The 19,604-nt window shown below is 32.9% G+C and overlaps 5 protein-coding genes and 1 long non-coding RNA gene across 14 annotated transcripts in view; 3 read left to right on the top strand and 3 right to left on the bottom strand.

Annotated features, from left to right (window-relative positions):
* Nucleotides 1–32: 32 nt before the first annotated feature.
* LOC124444073 (F-actin-capping protein subunit beta-like) lies at nucleotides 33–2,743 on the top strand. Its single transcript, XM_046994654.1, has 12 exons — nucleotides 33–398; nucleotides 490–568; nucleotides 944–1,033; nucleotides 1,110–1,231; nucleotides 1,302–1,415; nucleotides 1,479–1,558; nucleotides 1,629–1,690; nucleotides 1,761–1,823; nucleotides 1,900–1,953; nucleotides 2,046–2,111; nucleotides 2,182–2,258; nucleotides 2,365–2,743. The coding sequence occupies exons 2-12, from the start codon at nucleotides 566–568 to the stop codon at nucleotides 2,447–2,449; spliced, it is 816 nt and encodes a 271-aa protein (XP_046850610.1). The 5' UTR covers nucleotides 33–398; nucleotides 490–565; the 3' UTR covers nucleotides 2,450–2,743.
* Nucleotides 2,744–2,847: 104 nt separating this feature from the next.
* On the top strand, nucleotides 2,848–4,662 carry LOC124444075 (phosphatidylinositol N-acetylglucosaminyltransferase subunit P-like). 2 transcript variants are annotated; one of them, XM_046994657.1, is made up of 5 exons: nucleotides 2,848–3,223; nucleotides 3,309–3,381; nucleotides 3,455–3,573; nucleotides 3,652–3,816; nucleotides 4,506–4,662. In XM_046994657.1, the coding sequence occupies exons 1-4, from the start codon at nucleotides 3,142–3,144 to the stop codon at nucleotides 3,783–3,785; spliced, it is 408 nt and encodes a 135-aa protein (XP_046850613.1). In that variant the 5' UTR covers nucleotides 2,848–3,141; the 3' UTR covers nucleotides 3,786–3,816; nucleotides 4,506–4,662. The 2 variants fall into 2 exon arrangements, with proteins under 2 accessions (XP_046850613.1, XP_046850614.1); XM_046994658.1 differs by lacking the exon at nucleotides 4,506–4,662 and having other exon boundaries at nucleotides 3,472–3,573; nucleotides 3,652–3,802.
* LOC124444072 (protein phosphatase 1 regulatory subunit 7-like) lies at nucleotides 3,811–6,045 on the bottom strand. Its single transcript, XM_046994653.1, has 9 exons — nucleotides 5,888–6,045; nucleotides 5,769–5,815; nucleotides 5,574–5,639; nucleotides 5,363–5,493; nucleotides 5,129–5,291; nucleotides 4,657–4,731; nucleotides 4,437–4,583; nucleotides 4,285–4,371; nucleotides 3,811–4,187 (listed from the first exon to the last, which is right to left on the bottom strand). The coding sequence occupies exons 1-9, from the start codon at nucleotides 5,904–5,906 to the stop codon at nucleotides 4,014–4,016; spliced, it is 909 nt and encodes a 302-aa protein (XP_046850609.1). The 5' UTR covers nucleotides 5,907–6,045; the 3' UTR covers nucleotides 3,811–4,013.
* Nucleotides 4,511–16,099, top strand: LOC124444069 (cellular tumor antigen p53-like). 6 transcript variants are annotated; one of them, XM_046994649.1, is made up of 16 exons: nucleotides 4,511–4,597; nucleotides 5,064–5,110; nucleotides 8,655–8,761; nucleotides 8,948–9,000; nucleotides 11,196–11,239; nucleotides 11,673–11,732; nucleotides 12,866–13,070; nucleotides 13,145–13,255; nucleotides 13,332–13,442; nucleotides 13,533–13,635; nucleotides 13,762–14,024; nucleotides 14,151–14,254; nucleotides 14,322–14,416; nucleotides 14,500–14,590; nucleotides 14,759–15,570; nucleotides 15,662–16,099. In XM_046994649.1, the coding sequence occupies exons 3-15, from the start codon at nucleotides 8,655–8,657 to the stop codon at nucleotides 14,936–14,938; spliced, it is 1,527 nt and encodes a 508-aa protein (XP_046850605.1). In that variant the 5' UTR covers nucleotides 4,511–4,597; nucleotides 5,064–5,110; the 3' UTR covers nucleotides 14,939–15,570; nucleotides 15,662–16,099. The 6 variants fall into 6 exon arrangements, with proteins under 6 accessions (XP_046850605.1, XP_046850603.1, XP_046850602.1 ...); XM_046994647.1 differs by lacking the exon at nucleotides 5,064–5,110; XM_046994646.1 differs by lacking the exons at nucleotides 4,511–4,597; nucleotides 5,064–5,110 and adding an exon at nucleotides 6,260–6,359.
* LOC124444076 lies at nucleotides 8,084–10,043 on the bottom strand. The gene is made up of 2 exons (XR_006947818.1): nucleotides 9,052–10,043; nucleotides 8,084–8,353 (listed from the first exon to the last, which is right to left on the bottom strand). It is a non-coding gene; the product is annotated as an uncharacterized LOC124444076 (long non-coding RNA).
* The window catches only part of LOC124444066 (DNA ligase 3-like), a 6,047-nt gene continuing 2,414 nt past the window's right edge, over nucleotides 15,972–19,604 (bottom strand). The window contains exons 10-26 of one of the 3 annotated variants that reach the window (XM_046994639.1): nucleotides 19,418–19,483; nucleotides 19,275–19,343; nucleotides 19,145–19,207; nucleotides 18,971–19,050; nucleotides 18,818–18,905; nucleotides 18,661–18,738; nucleotides 18,514–18,549; nucleotides 18,317–18,404; nucleotides 18,090–18,232; nucleotides 17,590–17,664; nucleotides 17,376–17,522; nucleotides 17,256–17,291; nucleotides 17,032–17,180; nucleotides 16,836–16,938; nucleotides 16,677–16,762; nucleotides 16,362–16,425; nucleotides 15,972–16,278 (exon numbers count right to left, since the gene is read on the bottom strand). In XM_046994639.1, coding sequence (XP_046850595.1) covers nucleotides 17,100–17,180; nucleotides 17,256–17,291; nucleotides 17,376–17,522; nucleotides 17,590–17,664; nucleotides 18,090–18,232; nucleotides 18,317–18,404; nucleotides 18,514–18,549; nucleotides 18,661–18,738; nucleotides 18,818–18,905; nucleotides 18,971–19,050; nucleotides 19,145–19,207; nucleotides 19,275–19,343; nucleotides 19,418–19,483 — 1,050 coding nt within the window. In that variant the 3' untranslated portion in view covers nucleotides 15,972–16,278; nucleotides 16,362–16,425; nucleotides 16,677–16,762; nucleotides 16,836–16,938; nucleotides 17,032–17,099. Of the gene's footprint in view, nucleotides 16,279–16,361; nucleotides 16,426–16,676; nucleotides 16,763–16,835; nucleotides 16,939–17,031; nucleotides 17,181–17,255; nucleotides 17,292–17,375; nucleotides 17,523–17,589; nucleotides 17,665–17,825; nucleotides 18,024–18,089; nucleotides 18,233–18,316; nucleotides 18,405–18,513; nucleotides 18,550–18,660; nucleotides 18,739–18,817; nucleotides 18,906–18,970; nucleotides 19,051–19,144; nucleotides 19,208–19,274; nucleotides 19,344–19,417; nucleotides 19,484–19,604 lie in introns of those variants that run through there. The other 2 variants (XM_046994638.1, XM_046994640.1) reach the window with 2 other exon arrangements.

Raw genomic sequence — 19,604 nt, 5'->3', positions numbered from 1 at the left:
GGCGGTTTTGACTTCCGGCTATTTCCGACATTTCTTTTGGGGTGCGGTCATAGATATATCTCTGGGTGCGTCACTGACATGTATAGGGTGCGGTCGTGGGTTAACCATTGGTGTAAACACATAGAATTGATAATATTGAATTTGTTTGTTATTTAGCTCCAGGGTGAATGATACCCTTTTTTTCATGAAAAAATTCTAAATAATAGCATGTGTTAAGTATAGAAAAGAGTGTGAATGTTGAAAATTCAAACTACAGGCACCATGCAAAGCAGATATTTTGGCAACTGGTTGTCAAAAAACAAAACCACTTGAAATAAAGATAAAAAGATTATATTAAAACATCAATAGTTACAAATTGCTACAAATTGATTTGTTTTTGAGTCCAGATGCTATTAAAGGTCAGTGCTGATGGTATATCGGAAATGTTTCGCGACATATTTGTCTGGAAATAGTTTGACGTCCATAAATCTAAGTTTATATCTATTTCAGAAGCGGAAGAAGGGAGTACACTTGTCGTATTTTAGTTTCTACTTCGAATTTTCCTGAATTGCGAAACTAGAAGACCATGGTAAGCCGTATTTATCGAGGATTTATAAATTGTTTCTTCTTAGTTTTCGTTTATTTGTGAATAAAGGTGATATGCGAGTTTTAGAACGGGTGCATTGTCATTCGGTAATACTGTATTCTTAGCCTTTGTATTTTGAAAATGTATTTTTATACTTGTATGTATAGGTTTTTTTTAATTCATTTATGCTCCATAGGATTAAAGATAAAGATTTAAGATTTTATTTTTATTGCAACATGTTTTTGCTTTAAACAATTGTGGTTTGTCGTGAATTGACATTTAATAAAATTAAATAAACATGAAACAGTTTCCTTGGACAACACTTGGTTATTTGTTTGTTCTTAGATAAGGCACTAAAATATACATTGTTTATAACAGACTGAACGTCAGTTGGATTATGCTTTGGATTTAATGAGACGTCTTCCTCCGCAGCAGATTGAGAAGAATCTTAGTGACCTTATTGATCTAGTAAGATATGAAATGCAAGGTTTTGTGTACTCAAGCTTCCATCCTCTAACTGTAAGACTTATGTATGTGTTTGTAGGTGCCAGAATTGTGTGAAGACTTGTTATCTTCTGTGGATCAACCGCTGAAGGTTGCCAGAGACAAAGCTACTGGAAAAGATTACTTATTATGTGATTATAACAGAGATGGGGATTCTTATAGGTATATAAGTAATGATGTTTAACTTAAACAGATATTTAATGTATGTCTAATTGATTTTTATAAACTTCAGATCACCATGGAGCAACACTTATGACCCACCTTTAGACGACGGAGCAATTCCATCTGAAAAACTTAGAAAACTGGAGCAAGATGCAAATGCTGCCTTCGATCAGTATCGTGAAATGTACATTTTTGGTCATTAAGTGTACAATATGAATGGTGTATTTAAGAAAGTTATCTTATTTAGGTATTTTGAAGGTGGTGTCTCATCTGTTTATTTATGGGATTTGGACCATGGATTTGCAGGGGTTATTTTGATTAAGAAAGGTTTATATTGATTAATTGGCTGATATGCCATCCATAGAATAATTCTCACTTGTGGATTTTTGTAACATAGCTGGTGATGGATCGAAAAAAATCAAAGGTTGTTGGGATTCCATTCATGTAATTGAAGTACAGGTATTATGACACAGAACAACAACACTCATTCAACATGTACATTGTATAAATGCAATTATGTATATTTTAGGAGAAGTCAGGTGGTCGAATGGCTCATTATAAACTAACCTCAACAGTCATGCTTTGGTTACAGGTATAGTTCTTTAAGTCTTTTCACGTCTCAAGCTGTTTAGTTTATAAATTTTGAATTAAACTTTGTCATTGTACAGACCAATAAACAAGGCTCGGGCATCATGAATTTAGGTGGTAGTTTGACACGTCAGGTAAGCTTGTCAAGTAAATCTTAACATTTTAGTTAATGCTGAATTTCTATTGCATTAACAAGACATATACTCGTGTTTTTCTTTAAATCTAGGTTGAGACTGACAGCCCTATGTCAGAAGCTGGATCTCACATAGTAAATATGGGTAAACTTATCGAGGTAATTGTAAAATAATTGTGTACTTCTCAGAGATTTACACAAGATTGATTAATTACAAGTTGTTTTTAAGGACATGGAAAATAAGATGCGTAATACTCTGAATGAAATTTACTTTGGGAAAACCAGGGATATAGTCAATGCACTTAGGTGAGATAATCTTGTTAGGTACCATTAAAGGTATATCATACCTCAAACTTCTCTTTCAAGTATTGCATTATAAAACGTTGATTTTTTTCTTCTTTTTATTGAGTAGAAGTGTTCAAAGTCTTGAAGATACTGGAAAGATGAAAAATATGCAAGCAGAACTATTCCAACATCTGAAGAATAGACAAAAATAGGTTGTTTCTTGAATACATAATGATTCTCTGCATCCTACAACTGATTAAACAAGCTCTTAGTAAATTAATACCATTGTGTATGAAATGTATAGCTGCACTCACTTCATAGAATAGCTCCATATTGAATTTATGTATTCATGACAGAAAATATGGCAAGATTTCTTCTGCAGACATTCAATGTGAGTGACTAAAAATATATTCATGTGCTTATAAGGCGCAATAATATTTTTCATTTGAATTAAAACCATTTTGTATGTCATTTTTAAACTTAAAGAACAATTGCGTTGTTTTGAATGTAGTTTTTCCATTGCCTTGCATAGCTATGAATAACAGGAGTGTTAGTGTGTGTCTAACCCATATATTCGTTGTAGTCAGTCACCCTGTATGTCTTTCAGTGCTCAACCATTTTAATTAAATTTTCTGAAAAAACTGGAACGCTCTTTAAAGTTTGGATGGATTTATTTAGACGAGTTTTAATTCTTGTTTCTTTTTGACTTGCTTTTCTTATGTTTCTTTTTTGTCCAACTGATTCAATACATTCAAAATAGAAATTTGAGCCGTTTTAATTGGCGTCAGCGGTATCTTTCAGTTCACAGCTTTTCTTGTCAAAAAATTTAAACATGAAAAATTTGGAACACATGGCTGACGTTAATTAATTTAAATCTGTTGAAAACTTTCCGCTAAATTGAGTAATGGCTGAACATTCTCCATCTCCGACTCCAGAAAGAGCAATATATGGATTCTTTCTCTATATTACGACATATTTGGTTTTTGGTCAGTGCTTCTAACTTCCATTTTTTTCGTAAAACACTACTAACACCAGTTTATGTTACATTAAACTGTTAAACTCCTTTCCTAGGTTTGTACATTATGTGGGCTTTTTTGCCTGATTCCATTCTCAATTATATTGGCATAACATATTTACCACAGCGGTGAGAACAATATATCCATGTTTTATTTTTATTTTATGTTTAATGTAAACAGTGTTAGTTATTTTCACTCTAGTTTCTGGGTTTTCGCAGGACCATTGTATTGTTGTATGACGTTGGTATTTGTCATATGTTTCTACATTGCTTGGAATTTTTTCAAAACACCTCAATTGAACTCAATATCAACCATAACAGGTAGGATGTAACACACAGTGGTTACATAGCATGTTTTAAATTACTAATAAACTCATCAATCTTTCTTTTCCTTCCAAGATCAATTTTCAAGAAAAGTCCCTTATAATAAAGAAATGAACTTAGAGTACATTCAAGCTGATCAAGTTCCACGTCTTGGTGATCTTGACATTAGAACTGTAAACAAACACCTGTATTCCAGAATACCCAACTGACTAATAAATATTCATCAACATTATATCAGAGGTAAGTAATACAGTATATTTAAATAACAGCATATTGCATGTAGCCCCAAACCAGCTTTAATAAACTTATCTTTAATGGACTACAAATTATATACATTAAATGTGGAAAGACAAGCATATTATTGTACATTAAAGTAATAGAGTAATCAGCAGTTATCTATGTATATAACAAATAATCAACTACGTAGAAGTAAATATTTATCGGGTGAGTGTTGCATCAATTTGTTTAAGAAATGGCAAAGCTAGTTTCACCTTTCTTCTATAGTTAACGTCACTTGCTATAGGATTTCCCTCCAAGTAAATGGTTTGCAATGTCTCAATTTTTGTCAGCGACTCAAGATCATTCCAAGAGCTCAGTAGATTATTGTTGAACTACAAATAGTAATTTTTCAATTACTACATTTGATTTTGACCAGTATTGAAATACATACGATAATTCATATTGGATTTCCTTCATCACTTCACATACCCAAAATTCCTCAATTTTATTGAGATGACTCAAGTTTTCTATCCTAGTGATTTCATTTGATGCCAAATCCAGTGTATTGAGATTTACCTCAAAAAAAAATACATATTCTTTGGCAATGCCACTTAGTCTACACAAATACTTGTGATTCATACCAGTTTCTCAAGACCTTCAATCACTTTTATTCCATTATGACTAATGTATAATTCTTCTAAATTTTCCAGATCTTCAAGTCCTTCTAATTTTGTGATACGATTACTTTGGATACTGAGCAGTCTAAGTTTCTTTAATCTACCAAGGTTCTGCATAGAAACAGGTACTTTTGTTGTATTTTTCATATAATGTTGATGTGACAAAATAAAAATATCGACTAACCTCCAACTTGCTTATTTTATTTTTACCCAAAAATAAACTTTCCAAATTGACCAATGAGTTTAGGCCATCAATTACCTTAAAAAAAATTGCTGAATTATTCAGGGAAGGATCCAAGAAAACTTTGTTGAAAGGGACTGTTCTTCATATTTTTACATGATGTGGCTCAGTCAATGTAGTATGAATATGATTTCAGTGGCTTGTTTGTGGGTGTTGTTATGTCATTTCATACAAGGCTTGAAGGCATGCACCCACTTCCTATCCTCCCTTGGAATAATTACATTTTGCTTTCATACCCAGTCCCATTTACTTAGAACTTGTACAACTGAAGTATTTTGTAATAAACAAACATGAAAAATACTTTATCAATCAAGTTATGAATGCTATTAAAGATATCTTTCATACATTAGAAGTGAATGAAAATATATCAAAACACACAAAATCAACTTAAGCAAAGGTAATGTTTCATACTAACCCTTATCTTGTTGGCCCCAAGTTCAAGCATTGTTAATGATGTTAAGTTTGTTAAATTTTTAATTCTTGAAATTCTATTTTGAACAAAGAACAGTTTCTGAAGTTTTGTCAAAGATCCAATGTTTTCAATAACTTTGATAGTGTTAAAAGACAGATCCAAAACTCTACAACATAATATATTCATGTAAATCATTTGCAGTATATTCACAATGCAAAATCTCTCCCTATCACGTACTTGAGATTGACGAGAGATTCTAAATTTTCAATTTTTTCAATCTGATTATCATAAAGATCGAGGTCTTCCAAAGTAACTAGCGTCTCCAAACCTTCAATTTTCTGAATAACATTTCTTCGAAGGCACAATGTCTGTCAATAGACCATAATTCAGACATCAGACAGTGCAGATAATTCATAGGAAAATCAGTTAAATCACCAAGACCTATTACCTCAATCTTATGTAAATGATCTAAATTTTCAATCTTCTCAATTTGTCTATGTGTCAAATCAACATCCTAAATCATACATAATAGTGCCATCATAGTAACACTAACACTCATTTCTACTATGACCTGTCCTTCAAATTACTGATTGTTGTATGGATTGACAGAACGCAGCCTTATTTATCTAATCGTGTTACTTACAAGTTCGTCTTTATCTAGTAAAGGAATTCCTGCATCTTCCTCTTCGCCTGAAAAATTAACAGAAAATATTTCTTCGTAAAAAAAAACTTATTAAAGAAGTCCGCGAATTTCCGCTTTACCTTCTGCGCTGTCCGCCATGTTTAATATACTTATCGAATTAAGTTGCGTAAAATATTACAAATAATTTTGAATAATTAAATTAATAACCACAATTAAGCAAGATGAAGACGTCATGTATTGCAGCTGTTCAGTTTCCTCAAAATGAATTTCTATAAACAAACCATGTCTAAATACCTCTATATCATCATGATTATCATACAATACCTGACAAATGAAAGATTACTGCAAAGATTACGGTCCTTTTTATATAAATGGTGATGTCACAATGACTTTGCAACACTATGCGAAAAGCAAACACAAAGCAATACAAAATGTCTAGTTTTTTGCAAGACCATCATCAAAAATATTCGCACAGCATGAATTAAAGTCAGCCCGTCTGCACTACTGTTTGTGATGAATACTGTGAACAATCGATCTCACGGTTTCCATATGATGACGTCATCAGTTAATATATGTATATCTTATAAACAGGTTTGGGCAGGTTTATACATTTTAAAGCGAAATTCTAAAAGGCATGTCTAAACGTGCCCAACAATCACATGTAAGAAATAGAAAGAGCATCATTGGATTAATACTGCGAATTTTGTCATATAATGTCCATGATTGCCCACTTAACACAAAGTATGTATTTCGTTATTTGTCTTTCTTGTGTTGTTAAGCCTGTTAAAGAAAATTCTTGTGTATAGCCCGTTAGAATGTGTGTTTGTATTGTGTAGTTATATACGTTTTTGTATGTGTGTTGTCTCCTTGTAATAAATGTAATTCTTTTGTATGTATGGATCACAACGACATATATGTGTGTCTTGTATTTGTCATAAAAATTTGATCTGGGTTATGTCTTTGTGGGATTGCTTCATAATTTATGATTTGAGGTTATTCCTTGTTTTTTGTATTGAAATGCATGTACATTTATCGCTCTTCACATCTAAATCAGCAAGATAAATTCCTTAAATCTTTTTATTGTCCACGTGTTTGTAATACTAGCTGTCATGATATAGTGATATAGACATAAGTTAAGAGAATACAGTTTCTATCATTTGATTGGCTCGTTTTGGAAAGAACGTTACAATTTACATCGCTTACGCAAAATAACGGGGGCTATCAAATGTGAAACTACGCGCAAATTTTTCAATTCATGGCTGATATTGTTGAACATATGGGATGGTAATTCAACACTTATAGGAGACAGCGTTATTAGGCTATTTTCAATACTACCTAAAATATACCTACGTGATTTCGAAAGTAAGTTGAGTCCAAGCGAGTAATTTTGTTTATATAGTTATCTGGTGGCTAATCAAAATTGCCAAAGTATACAATTTGAATGGTTACTCAATGCAAAGTGTTTTTCCATCTTACGATGTAAGAATGTGCGCATTTTTGGACAGGTTTTTTGCCTAAGATCTTTCGATTTTAGTTAGGGTTAGGGTTAAGGTCAAGTTTTGTATTAAATGTGTGAGTGAACGGGTATTCTGCAATCGCTCTGTGATTTGTAAAGGTATTTATATACTATGGTGGTATTTGCACGATTTTCTGTATTTGAAAGTTTTCCTTAGTAAAATAAGCATTAATCACATTTCCTCATTTACGACTTAAACATGTGGGGGAAGGCTTAATTCGCACTTTTTCATCGCCATGTAGCATCAGGGTTTTTTCACAAATCAAAAGTCAAATGCTAAAACTATTGGCGTTGTGACGTGATTTTTAAAATTACGTCTGCATCGCATTTTTGTTGTTCATTGTTTTACATAACTATATTTCAAGCACGTGGTTGACGCCATATTTTATTTTTTATTGCTCTATGCAAGAAAGTGACGCTTGTCCTTTATGTTTAACATATTTTATGGACAAAAACAGGCAATTGTATTATAAATAATTTCTTTTTGTTTAAATTTCACTGCAATCACTATAACAACTGTTCTTTAATTGTATTGTCTGTATGGCAACAAAACGAATCGTGAGGCGCTTTGTTTTATGCTAAGGAAACGAAATGCATTTACAGATTGCATTCTTGCAGCTACGAGTTTAACGAGATTTAAGAATTGTCGTGGTGATTGACGTATGAAATAATGGATTTTTGTCTTTTATCCTTTGCGTATGTGTGTTTTGTTTTCATTTGGACGTAATTTTGGGTAGTATTCCAGCAATGGAAGGAATTATGCGTTGGATTGGATTAATAAGAATTCATAACAATGTTATTTTGATGAAATTTCCGTTTACTTCTTTGAAATCATATTTTAAAAACATTGGCCTTAAAGTATATGTGTTAGTATAATAGGTTAAATAAAGTATTATTAGCTACTAGTAAGTGTAGTATTATTTGTGTCTAGTTAAAGCTTCATATTACACCTCTCGTGTTCACAAGCACCCTACCGTGAAATTATTCAAGAGGGCAAGAGGTCATTTATGTAAATTATTTTTTTTGTGACAAATAAACAGAGTTTTGTCGTCCCATTCCAGAACTTTCACTAGAAATTAAAAAAAAAAATTTTGAAAAAATTGCAACACAGTTTTATGAACATAAATTGATGAATAATAATGTGTAATTCAATTTCATTGAGGGTTTAGACACAACAATACATTATTTACTAAAATACATATAACTTAGCATTGACATTGTAGAATACATATTCCTGTTGTAATCTGGAAAAATTAATGACTTTGTTTACAATCCAGTACATAATCAGGATTTCCCTATCATTAGCCATGCCTTGGGGGTGTTTATAACTGTTCAAATAGTTGTGCTAAATTATATTTGTATGTTTTTAGATGTCTCAATCAGATCAACCTTCATCACAAGAGTCAGATATTTTATCTCAGGGGACCTTTCAAGAGATATGGGCTTCCTTGCAAAGGACATTCAGTGATCCCACATGGTATGATATTGTTCATGTTAAAATTGTTTTGGGATATTTATGGTTAGTGAGCTTGATAAGTATCTTTCAAAATGTGTGGGTCATTGTGGCCCATTTGCATTGGTTGAATTTGATATTGACTATTACTGATTGAGTACATTTTCGTAAAATGTAGCAAATTTACTTATTTCTTTTGTGCATTTTTAGTGTTTTGGATACAATTCCTAGAAAAATCGAGTATAGAGATCAAGATTATAAAGGTAACAACATTTAAACTTTGTGTATTACATATTGCTATTAACTTTTATAACCTGTTGAATGCTTAGATTTGTATTCTCAGGAAATATATGATTCTTCATTCAATATCATCTTTACTTCCTTTTCCTATGTCCTGTCCTTCACTGACTTCTATCATTCAATCTTGTATGTGAACAACCAATCACATTTGTGAACTGTCATAATCGTAGTTGTTCGTTTCTTGTTCGGTTTTTGTTGTCTTGACATTTTCAGCGGTGATTGAGAGTGGCATAAATGTGTGCCATTTATTTCACGTCAGTTCTTTTTGCACATGCTTAGCCAGCAGATGGAAGGGTGTAACTTTGAGGATATAATTTCCTTTTTGAAGGGTATGTTCTTCAATTGAATGTTGTTGGGCATGATGTTTCTTTTTCTTTTGTTGTTGTTATTTTCAAGCTTTTTAACAAATGTTATGGGAAGCAACTTTGTTTTGTCTACCCCGATGCGCCTGGTGGCACGCACGTTGTTCTTGAACATTTGTGAAGTGAGCAAAAATATACGAGATGCTTAATTGTTGCCATCTTTTTGTTTTACCATGGAACAAACAGTGTTTTCAACACAAGTTGATAGCAATATATTAATTTGCAACATTAGTATATCTTTGATTTCTTTTGTGTGCTGTCGCCCGCAGTAACAATGTGTCATACCTTTATGCTTTACAAGTTACTTCCATCCTGTGTATGGGTCAATAATGCTGACTTGGGGTTATTTTAGTTAGTATTTCCTTGAGTTGTTGCTTGTCTGTGATCAAAGAAAATGAGGACACTTTGTAATACGCATTACCATGTGCTTGGTATGCTCGTTCCTTAACCATTCACATGTTTACCGTATTAGTCTTTACTTTTGTCATTGTAGCAAATGTTTTGTTGGCTTTTGCTTGTCCAGTAATGTAGGTATTAGTTGATATAGTTAGATATCTTGTGGAAGCATAAAAAGGTGTGAGATGTGACAGTCACTTGAAATATTTCTATGTTCACATGAGCCATATTGTGTATTGTGTGGCTTTCATCCTTCCGGTCCTTTCTAATCATGTCATTTTTTGAGTGGTTATAGAAATTGAATAGAATATAATAAGCTTTTGTCTCTTGAAAAAATCAATCTTTCTATTGACTTCCACTGGCATTTGTTCAACATTCAAGTTCTCTTATTTGGTAATTGACATCAAAGAAATGCAATCAACTCCTTAGATTGTAAATCTTATCCCTTCTAATGTGGTGATAAATCAATATATGTCACGGAGGTGGGCTTTGTTTTACAAATGACCATTGTTGTGATAACTAGAATTAGAAAGGCTTCTTCTTCTCTTGTTTATAAGTTATTACTCGAATATACTTAACTTTTAATATTTCCTATCAGTCTTTCTGAAAGTGAAAAGTTTTGTGTGTGCTTATTTATGTTTGGTTTCAATTTTTTATTCTTAAAAATAACCAGCTGTGATAATGGCTTTTGTAATTTACATACTAAAAGTCATTAGCTTGCTGAACACATATGGCTATGTTTTTCAAAGCATATAAAGAATTTTTGTTTTGTAAATGTTTCTCTGCTGTTTGGATTCTGTGCCTGTATTTTTGTATTGTATTTTTGGATCAGTTGTTGTGCGCAAAATTTACTTATAACATCACTTATGTTTTGAATCTGTGTTCAATTGTAATGCATGATTAGATAGCTCAACGTGACAATTTTGAATAATTAGTTCAATCTGCCCAATTTCATTGGCTTGACAAGTCAAGTGGCACTTATCATTTAGGATGTTTGGATAATTACTACCACCCACATTACATTTGATGGACACTGCTTTTGACTTTTAATGCATGCACTGGTCTCCATTGATGTAGTTTACATGTTCATGTTTTACTTTATTCATGACATAAGGAAGCTCTTTTAACATGACTTGAAAGTGCTTATGAAGCAATGTTTTCCTACCCTTGTTAATTTTTAGTGGCCTAATCAAAATCACTTTACTGTTTGTTTATGTATGTTTCTGTTAAGAAAAATTGCACAGCACTCTGTAGTGTCAACAAGATGGGACTTATGAAAATTTTATCAATGTAGGATTAGGTGTGGTATATGTGGTGATAAAGTGGAAAGTGATTAATGTATGCATTAGAAAGGGGGAGAAGTCAAAGTTGATGTTAAATTTTTATTTTTTATCTTATAGATCATGATGAGGTGGAAATTTCATACACCAAATATAACTTTCAGGTAGACTAATTTGTGCCACATTACATACTGCTAGGTTTGTTTTTTTTATGGACTTGCTTTATTTATTTCATGTAACAGACATTTTGTAAGCCGTGACTTAAATCTGTATTGTGATTATGTTTATCAAATTGTTTGATTATAGTTAGAAAGTATTCAAATGGTTTAGCAGATGGAAAATAGATATTTCTGTTAAGGGGGTGGTGTTTTAAAGATGTACATTTACAGCTATACTTCTACAATCAGGGATGTAGGTGTGCTTTCAGGAAAGTGCCCTGAAAGTTGAGATTTATTTTTTTGAAAGAAAGATTCAGTTTAATTTATTTAGCTCAGATGCAGTTTAGAAAAGTTAAGATGATATTTCATATTTTATCCAAAACCAAAAGGCTACGAAGTTTGCATCATTTCTGTGAATCTTATTTATTTGTCAATTTAGGAAAAAAAAGAAAGTTTGCCATCGACCAATGGCCATGATGATGAAAGTTCAATGTTGAATGTAAGAAATGGTATTTCTATTTTCTACCAGTTGTTATTCTAAGAATATTTTATGTATGTAGTGGGAAAAGAGAACTTGAATTAAAACTATAAAGGTTGAGACCAGTATGTTTTATGTTGTGTGACAATATAAACAAAACATTTTCTGTTGTTGCACATTAAAAAACATGTGAGAAGTTGAAACTTTAAAATAATTAGATGAAGTAGTGCCAAGTAATCTTCGATCATTTTGCCATGTGATATAACATCGTAGATATCAGATGGAGGGTAACACAGCTAATTTTGTGACAATTCTATTTTTTTAAGCTTTAGTAAAATTTGAACATTTAAAATAGTAGCGAGAGACTTGCCGAGTGGAAATCAAATTCGTACAATATATTGTATAATAAAATTTAATGTGAAATTAAAAGAGGTTAAGTGGAATGGAACTTCCTTGCACGTTAAGTGAAGGCTTGTATTTATTGATTAGAAGCTCTCATGAATGGAGAGCTCATAAGAATCGTTAGAAGAGGAGATTATTTTAAAGTCGTCTAGGTTGGGGGTGTGTCTAGTTGCGTTAATGTGAGCAAAATGCTCGATAATGAAGGGTGGGAAACTTGGTTGCCTACAAAGGGGGGATATTGCCAAATGCTCCGAAAATCTGGTGTGTAGATGAAGTGTGGTTTGACCCACATACGAAGCGTAGCAGCTTCAACACTTGGATAAATAGACTACACCAGATCTCAGAGGTTTGGGAATTTTGTCCTCAAAGGGAGCATATCTCTTCTTTCTTCCCTAGTGCATTAAGATTTATTTTAGAACTATTGGGTTAGTGCTCTTTACTTAAAACAGTTCTTTTAAGAACTATCAACTTATTATATTACTTTTACCTTTCACTATGGTATTTGCTATCTTTAGAACTATTTTACAACTTTTGGTATATTCTATGGCTCTAATTAAAACTTTATGTTGGGCATTAATTTTTATTATACGAATTTGAACATTTAGGAAACAATAAATTTGTAGTGAGTAGTTAAGCTTTTAAACTTACATTATTGTCTTTTTTCTTCACGCATAACAGAAAAAACAAATGACAAATATTGCCTCACACATTATTTATCATAGCCTTATAACAATTGTTCTTTATTTTTCTAGGGGGAAAGTCTTGTCGTAAATGAAGAAATAGAGCTGGCTCCAATTCTTAGTAATAAGGATTATCCGGGAAGATACCATTTTGGTATTGAGTTTGAGCCCACAGTTTTTCCAATAACTAAAGCAACACCATGTGTCTACGTCGAAGAACGTAAAAAATTATTTGTTAAGATGCAATGTGTCATTCCAATAATGTTTAAAATAAAAGGTAAAAGAATCGAATCGATTTCTGTATTTTGCTCTCATATTTGTGACGAATGTAATGTTGAATATTTTATCTAGGCAATCCACCGTCTGGTAGCGGAATTCGTGGTATTCTTATGTACAAAAAACCAGAGCATTATCGCGAAATTGTTGTCCGTTGTCCAAATCATAAAAATACGTGCTCAGAAAGTAAGACTCATCTAACTTTTTAAAACTTGAGAATGAAACGACTTTTAATATGAATTGACTTTATTTGTTTTAAAAGAGTATCCTGAGCATGTAATGAGATGTGATAATCCACAAACAAGATACGAAAGTTGCCCAAAGACAAAAAGGTTGTCTATATTCATACCGCTGAATGCTATGAAACCAGATGGTATATGTGCTGCTCTTGTATTTTATTTTAGCACTTTAATTTCTTTACATACACAGGTATTTAGTAATTTTGCTGTAAATTATTTTGCAGATAGCGGATATCGCAAGGAATTGTTTAGATTTACATGCTTTAACTCTTGTGTTGGAGGAATGAACAGACGACCAACACATTTATCCTTTCGACTGGAATGTGGGTACGTTATTTAATTACTTTTATTGTATAGTATGGATTTGATGGATTATAAGGAATGAGATAGTACATACATGTATTATATGTGATATACATGTATGTCAAAGGCTCATACTTTCTCCTCTGTCAGTTCTAGGGTTGAAGGTATAACTGTGGTTGAGCTCCGTATATGTGCTTCACCTGGGAGAGATAGCAGTGAAAAGGACCTGGGATCTAATTCAAAGCTAAACAAACACCAGGACAACGAACCCAGTTCAACGACAGACGTCACATCATCCACAACAACATTATACCCCCCTCGACAGAGTGTATTAATGTCGACGGTTAAAGACTCCAGCTCACCCAAACCTTTCCAGTTCTCTATCACGCAAGGACAACAACCTCGCAAACGACGTAAGTTTTACGTATGAAAGAATTCATAGAAAGTTTTTTTCCTATGTGCTATGATATGAGATATGTATGTTTTTTGAAAATTTTGTATTCAGTAAGCACGTGATTTTAATCGACATTATTTTCCAGTAAATCCTTATTTGAGCGATGGATTTGTTGTGAAGAGAGGAAAGTGGAGCCAAGAATGTGCGGCTGATTCATCTTCAAGTTCCGATGAAACGTTTTATCTGAAGGTGAGAACAATTGGAGATTATGTGAAATGATTATCACCACGAAGGTATTTTACTTTTTTTAAAAAAGGTACATGGTCAGAGGCGTTATGAGTTATTAACGAAAATCAACGAGGCTCTCCATTTACTAGATGGTGTAAAGGCACCTGATCAAATACAAAACAAGTAATTTCACGCGAGAGATTTTTCACCTTCAAACATTATTGTCATTATTTTTAATGTTATGTGCATTCACTAATCGTTTTAAGATGTGCAAGTGATGAAAGAAGTCCTCCAGAATTCACTAAAATTCTGCCAAGAGTTCATGATAAGATACAGGATGTGCATTCTGAAATTCAGGTATATTTTCACGATGACTTTTCACCGTCATTTCAATTCATGACATTTCAATTCCTCGGTACATATTTTTGTCTTTTTTGATTTGATATATTTCGTTTGATAACAGCAACTTCAGCACATTCGTCATTTTGACTTCACTAACTTCTTTTTCTTTATTGCTATGTGAAGCTTGAATCTAGTTTCCAGTCCTCGCAAGAAGTTAACGAATTGTCACAACTGAGTCGTACATCATCCAATGCGTCATCGCAATCGTCCCAGTCCTCCTCGTCATCTGGCAAGTTTAGTGCAGAAATATTTACACTAAAACAATTATTGCCTTTCCAATCTAACCTTAAAAAAATTATATAAGTTGTTTTGTTGTGTGATGTTATTTTATATATTTATAATTGCCTAAATGCATTTGTCGTGAACTCTCGAGGAGTGCAACTGTTGTGCCAAATATTTGGTACTAATAGTTCGTCATTGAATCTCAATTTTCTTGAATTTGGGACACAAAAATTACGAGCTTTAAATAATTCCAAACATACATGGTATGCTGAAATTACTGTTTGACGTTTATTAATCCCCATAAATAGTTTATTTTATTTGATAGACGGTGGACCGCTGGCACTTCTTGTTGCGTATATAGTATTTGTTGTCGAAAGTTTCTTTTTTTATTCATCCTGTACTAGTTAAAACAATGGGACGAAAAAATTTATTACATTTTTTTGCAAACCACTGATTGTCATAAAGATTAAAATTGTGGTCCGTTGAGATTTATTTGAGCACGGTTAAGTATACATAAAATAAAGCATTGAAAGCACATAAAAGTACTTCTGTGAGAAAGCGGATTAAATGTGAACCGAAACAACTGCAATGGATCTACGGAGGGTTCGAATTCGACTTAGAGAGCGATAACTTGGATAAAGACTGGTCAACGAATGAAATTTAGAAGAAACACCCTGTAGAGGGCGAGACCACGGGATCCTTATATTGCTCAGGTATGTGAGAAATATTTATTTCATTGTCTGCATGTTATTCTGTTCTTTTTAAACATGTTCACATTCATTTTTACAATCTTGTATATTGCAGCATGTTATAACAACTGGGAAGAATTTTTTCTGGAGTACCTTGAGTTTGCATTGAAGAAGCCATGGAAAGTGCTGCTTATATGGCCCTGTATGTGAGTAAGACTTCCTTGCAATGTGTTTCAAAGTGTTTTTCTGCAAAGTTGCCAGTATAGTTGTGTCGAGCGATTAGTATAAGAATGGCTTATCAGAATTCACTTAAACAGATTGTCCATGCCAGTGTGTAAAATGTTATTAAATGTAGCAGCTTGTCACCTTACCTTGATCTTTATATACAAGATTTTATCTAAATGATTCTCTGTGATGTTTCTAACTTTAAATTTAAATCAATTTTTAATACTTAGCTATATCAGTTTAAATACATTTGATTCAGACATATTACATTTTATCCTACACTTGTTAGTTAAATATGAATCAAAATATAGAAATCTACCGTCTCATATCACTGCGAAATAATACATTCATTCTGTTAAAAGCTGCACGCAACAATACATTGCTGATAAGAGCAAAAATTACTTTCTAAGGTTTAAATTCTTCCTCGGGTAACATTTTCGCTGCTTTAATCGAGTTCCACACCCAACTTGGCTTTATTTTGATGTTTCCATTCTCTTTTGGTGAACTCTATAAAATAAAATTATCAATGTCACATTCTTAACGATAACCGATGAGAAGTCTGGGCATGAATCAATTCCTAAAATGTTCACCTCGTTACAAATAGTATGAGTTGCATTATGTTTTTCGTATTCAGGAATAACATCACCGTCATATCTGTGTAAATTGTCAAGGAAACATCAACGCATGGTCTTTGTCATTTGAAAAAATACAAAACGTTACATGATTTATACATGTTCACTTTATGGCAAATCTTGGAAAAGCGAGCATGTATTAAGAGGATACTGAAAGAGCGACTGGGCACTTAGAGGATAATAAAAGACCGATTGGGAAATTAAGAGATACTGGAAGATGTACAAAGTGTAACAAAAGGATAATGAATAAAGTACTACGTAATAAGAGGATACGCAATGACAAATCTTCTCAGCTTCTTCTTATCTTCAACATCATTTGCAATATATACTTTGACTCCAGAAAATATTGAAGGCAAACTCTAGAAAAGAAAACACAGTTCAAATACATCATGTGATTCCTTGCCACTATTTACGCATGCGTTCTTAACCAACCACGTGAGTTCTTCTTTTGCCTTCATTTTTGCAATTTTCGATTGCAATGTGGGACTTTTTCTATATCAACAGGATTCTTTTTAAAGCAATTCTCTGATCTGACCTGAAGCATTAAATAAAAACTACGTTTTTACTGATGTTCTCATCAGAACGTCATAAAAATGAATTAGTCCTGCATTCAGAAAACAATAGAAACCTTTTTAATTGACGTTTTTAACTCTGCTTCGTCACTTTTTCTTTTCTCCCCTCGACCATCGTGCTCTTTTAAAGTCTCGTCGACAGTACCGAGCGCTTTCCCTGTGCCAATAACGTCAGTACATGATGTTGATGTTTTTGTCTTGAAGTCTAGCACAAAACGACGAAACAAAGTTAAATTATTCTGGTTTTCATTATGAAGAAAATCATGTAGAACTACATTACCACACCAGGTGTTTGTTTGGAGGCTGCAACAAGTTTCTATGATAAAATATGACATTTATTTTGGAATTGAAAAAAACATGAAAAAATACGAGAAAGACTCCGTTCTTTCTCAACAATAACCTTCAGCTCTTTGAGATTTGTTGCCATTTTCCAATCCTTGTCATCACGGATTTTAGTAACCCTTGGAAAACGTATTGATATCCCATAAGCCGTATGGGTCGTCGATTTGCTAAACTCAGCGCCTGTGATCTCCCACACTGGAGCTGCCTAGAAGAAAAAGGAGATTCTAGAGTTGATTTGAGAGTAGTTTTAAGAGTACTTTTAAGTAACAAACCTTTGGATCTAACACGACAAAGTCTGGAACGAGAGTTTTATGAACATTTAACCACAAAGGTACCTTAGTGCTGTCCTATTCAAGATAAAGAAATAGAAGATTTAAAAACCGTATAGTCATTTTCCAAACAGTTAAATTTTGCTCTAGTGCATGCGTTCAAAATGCTCAACCTTGCTGATTTTAACAACTTTTAGAGTCTTGTTTATGCTCTAGCGCATGCGTACAAAATGCTCAACCTTGCTAATTTTAACAACTTTTAGAGTCTTGTTTATGCTCTAGCGCATGCGTACAAAATGCTCAACCTTGCTTATTTTAACAACTTTTAGAGTCTTGTTTATGCTCTAGCGCATGCGTACAAAATGCTCAACCTTGCTAATTTTAACAACTTTTAGAGTCTTGTTTATGCTCTAGCGCATGCGTACAAAATGCTCAACCTTGCTTATTTTAACAACTTTTAGAGTCTTGTTTATGCTCTAGCGCATGCGTACAAAATGCTCAACCTTGCTAATTTTAACAACTTTTAGAGTCTTGTTTATTTCATCTAATGTTTTGTCATCATGACCGTTGCCACATTTTGCCACCGTTAGCCAGCTATTTGAAATTTCATCGTACGTTCCCATAAGAAATACTGACATCATGCCACCTTGGTTTGAAGAAAAACCCCGTTTAGTCAATTCAGAAAAAAAAGTCAAGTCAAACAAAAAAGTTTGAAGCTTCAAAGTCTAACCTTTGTTACCAGTACCGTAATACGCGCCAAGAACAACAAGGTCAGCGGTATCTGCCATAGACCCTTCCTCCAAATAGTCTTTCTTCATCTTATAAATAGAGATAAATAGGAAATTTGTGGTTTCGCTGTCGATTTTCCTGCCTTAGTTAAATTGAGTTACACGATATAGTTATGTTAACATGGTGTTTCAAATATACCTTGAGCCAATGTCTCTTTCCTGGTTCGTAAATTCCCTGAAAGACAAGAAAAAAAGTCGAATGAAAACCAAGTCATTGAAATCATTCTCAAATTCTAGGAAACAAGAGCATAGGAATAATTGAGTTCGTCGTGGAAGTTTATCTTACCTTGACATCCTTCATAACCAGTCCCTCGAGACCTTCGTTAATGGCTCGCATCATCAAATCAGACAACTCATCCTTACTCTGAAGAAAATATAAAATGAGAAAACAATAATCGAATCACGTTCATATGAAAAGTTCAGCATGAGGCTTAAAATTTTACCTGAATAAGTTTAGTTTCAGATAACATAATGTGATTTTTTATTTCCTTTACATTTCGTTCAAGAAGCTTTCTTCTTTCTTCCATTGGTCTGTGAGATAGAATCATAAAGCTACATAATAATAAAATGATTCTACCGTAAGAAAGTTCGCTCACTTTTTCATTAGGTTCTCATCGTTGAATTGCAAACAATCAAAAATAAACAGACAGACATTGGCGTCTTTAAACGCTGATTTCTAGCAATAGAAATAATTAAATCAGTACTTGAATTACTTACTGATTAAACTATGTTAGAGAAAACAAATCTACATTTGGAATGATAAAGAATACCTTGTGTATTCCAAGTGTACCAAATGGCAAAGGATTACCAGTTTTATGATCCACAAGTAAAACCTGAAATCGATGTTCACGTTAAAACAGCTTGATACTACATAAATGGCGTACATATATAAACATGTACTTCACTATCTAATATCAAATCATTTCCATGTGGACAAGCCTTTGGTAAAAACTCCTTGATTTCAGAAACCTTGAATAGTTAAAAGAGAACTAACGTGTTAACATCATTTCTCTTGAAAGAAACAGTGAAAACAAATTCAATACCTTATGAGGAATAACAGGTTTCAAACTCCTACTGAAAAACTGAAAATCATTGCCGCTCTTGTGAATCTGTAGAAAACATATGAAAAATTGATGGCCTCGCCTAATTTTGAGCACTTGCTCTCAATAACAGCTTCATTCGTCTACAAGTCAATAACGATAAATTCCAGTGAAAAAAATGTTCAGCAAA

The sequence above is a fragment of the Xenia sp. Carnegie-2017 genome, unplaced genomic scaffold (assembly GCF_021976095.1).
Source record: "Xenia sp. Carnegie-2017 unplaced genomic scaffold, XeniaSp_v1 HiC_scaffold_21, whole genome shotgun sequence".
Taxonomy (NCBI): domain Eukaryota; kingdom Metazoa; phylum Cnidaria; class Anthozoa; order Malacalcyonacea; family Xeniidae; genus Xenia; species Xenia sp. Carnegie-2017.
The sequence above is the reverse complement of the archived record's forward strand: the minus strand, read 5'-3'. Positions and strand labels throughout refer to the sequence as shown.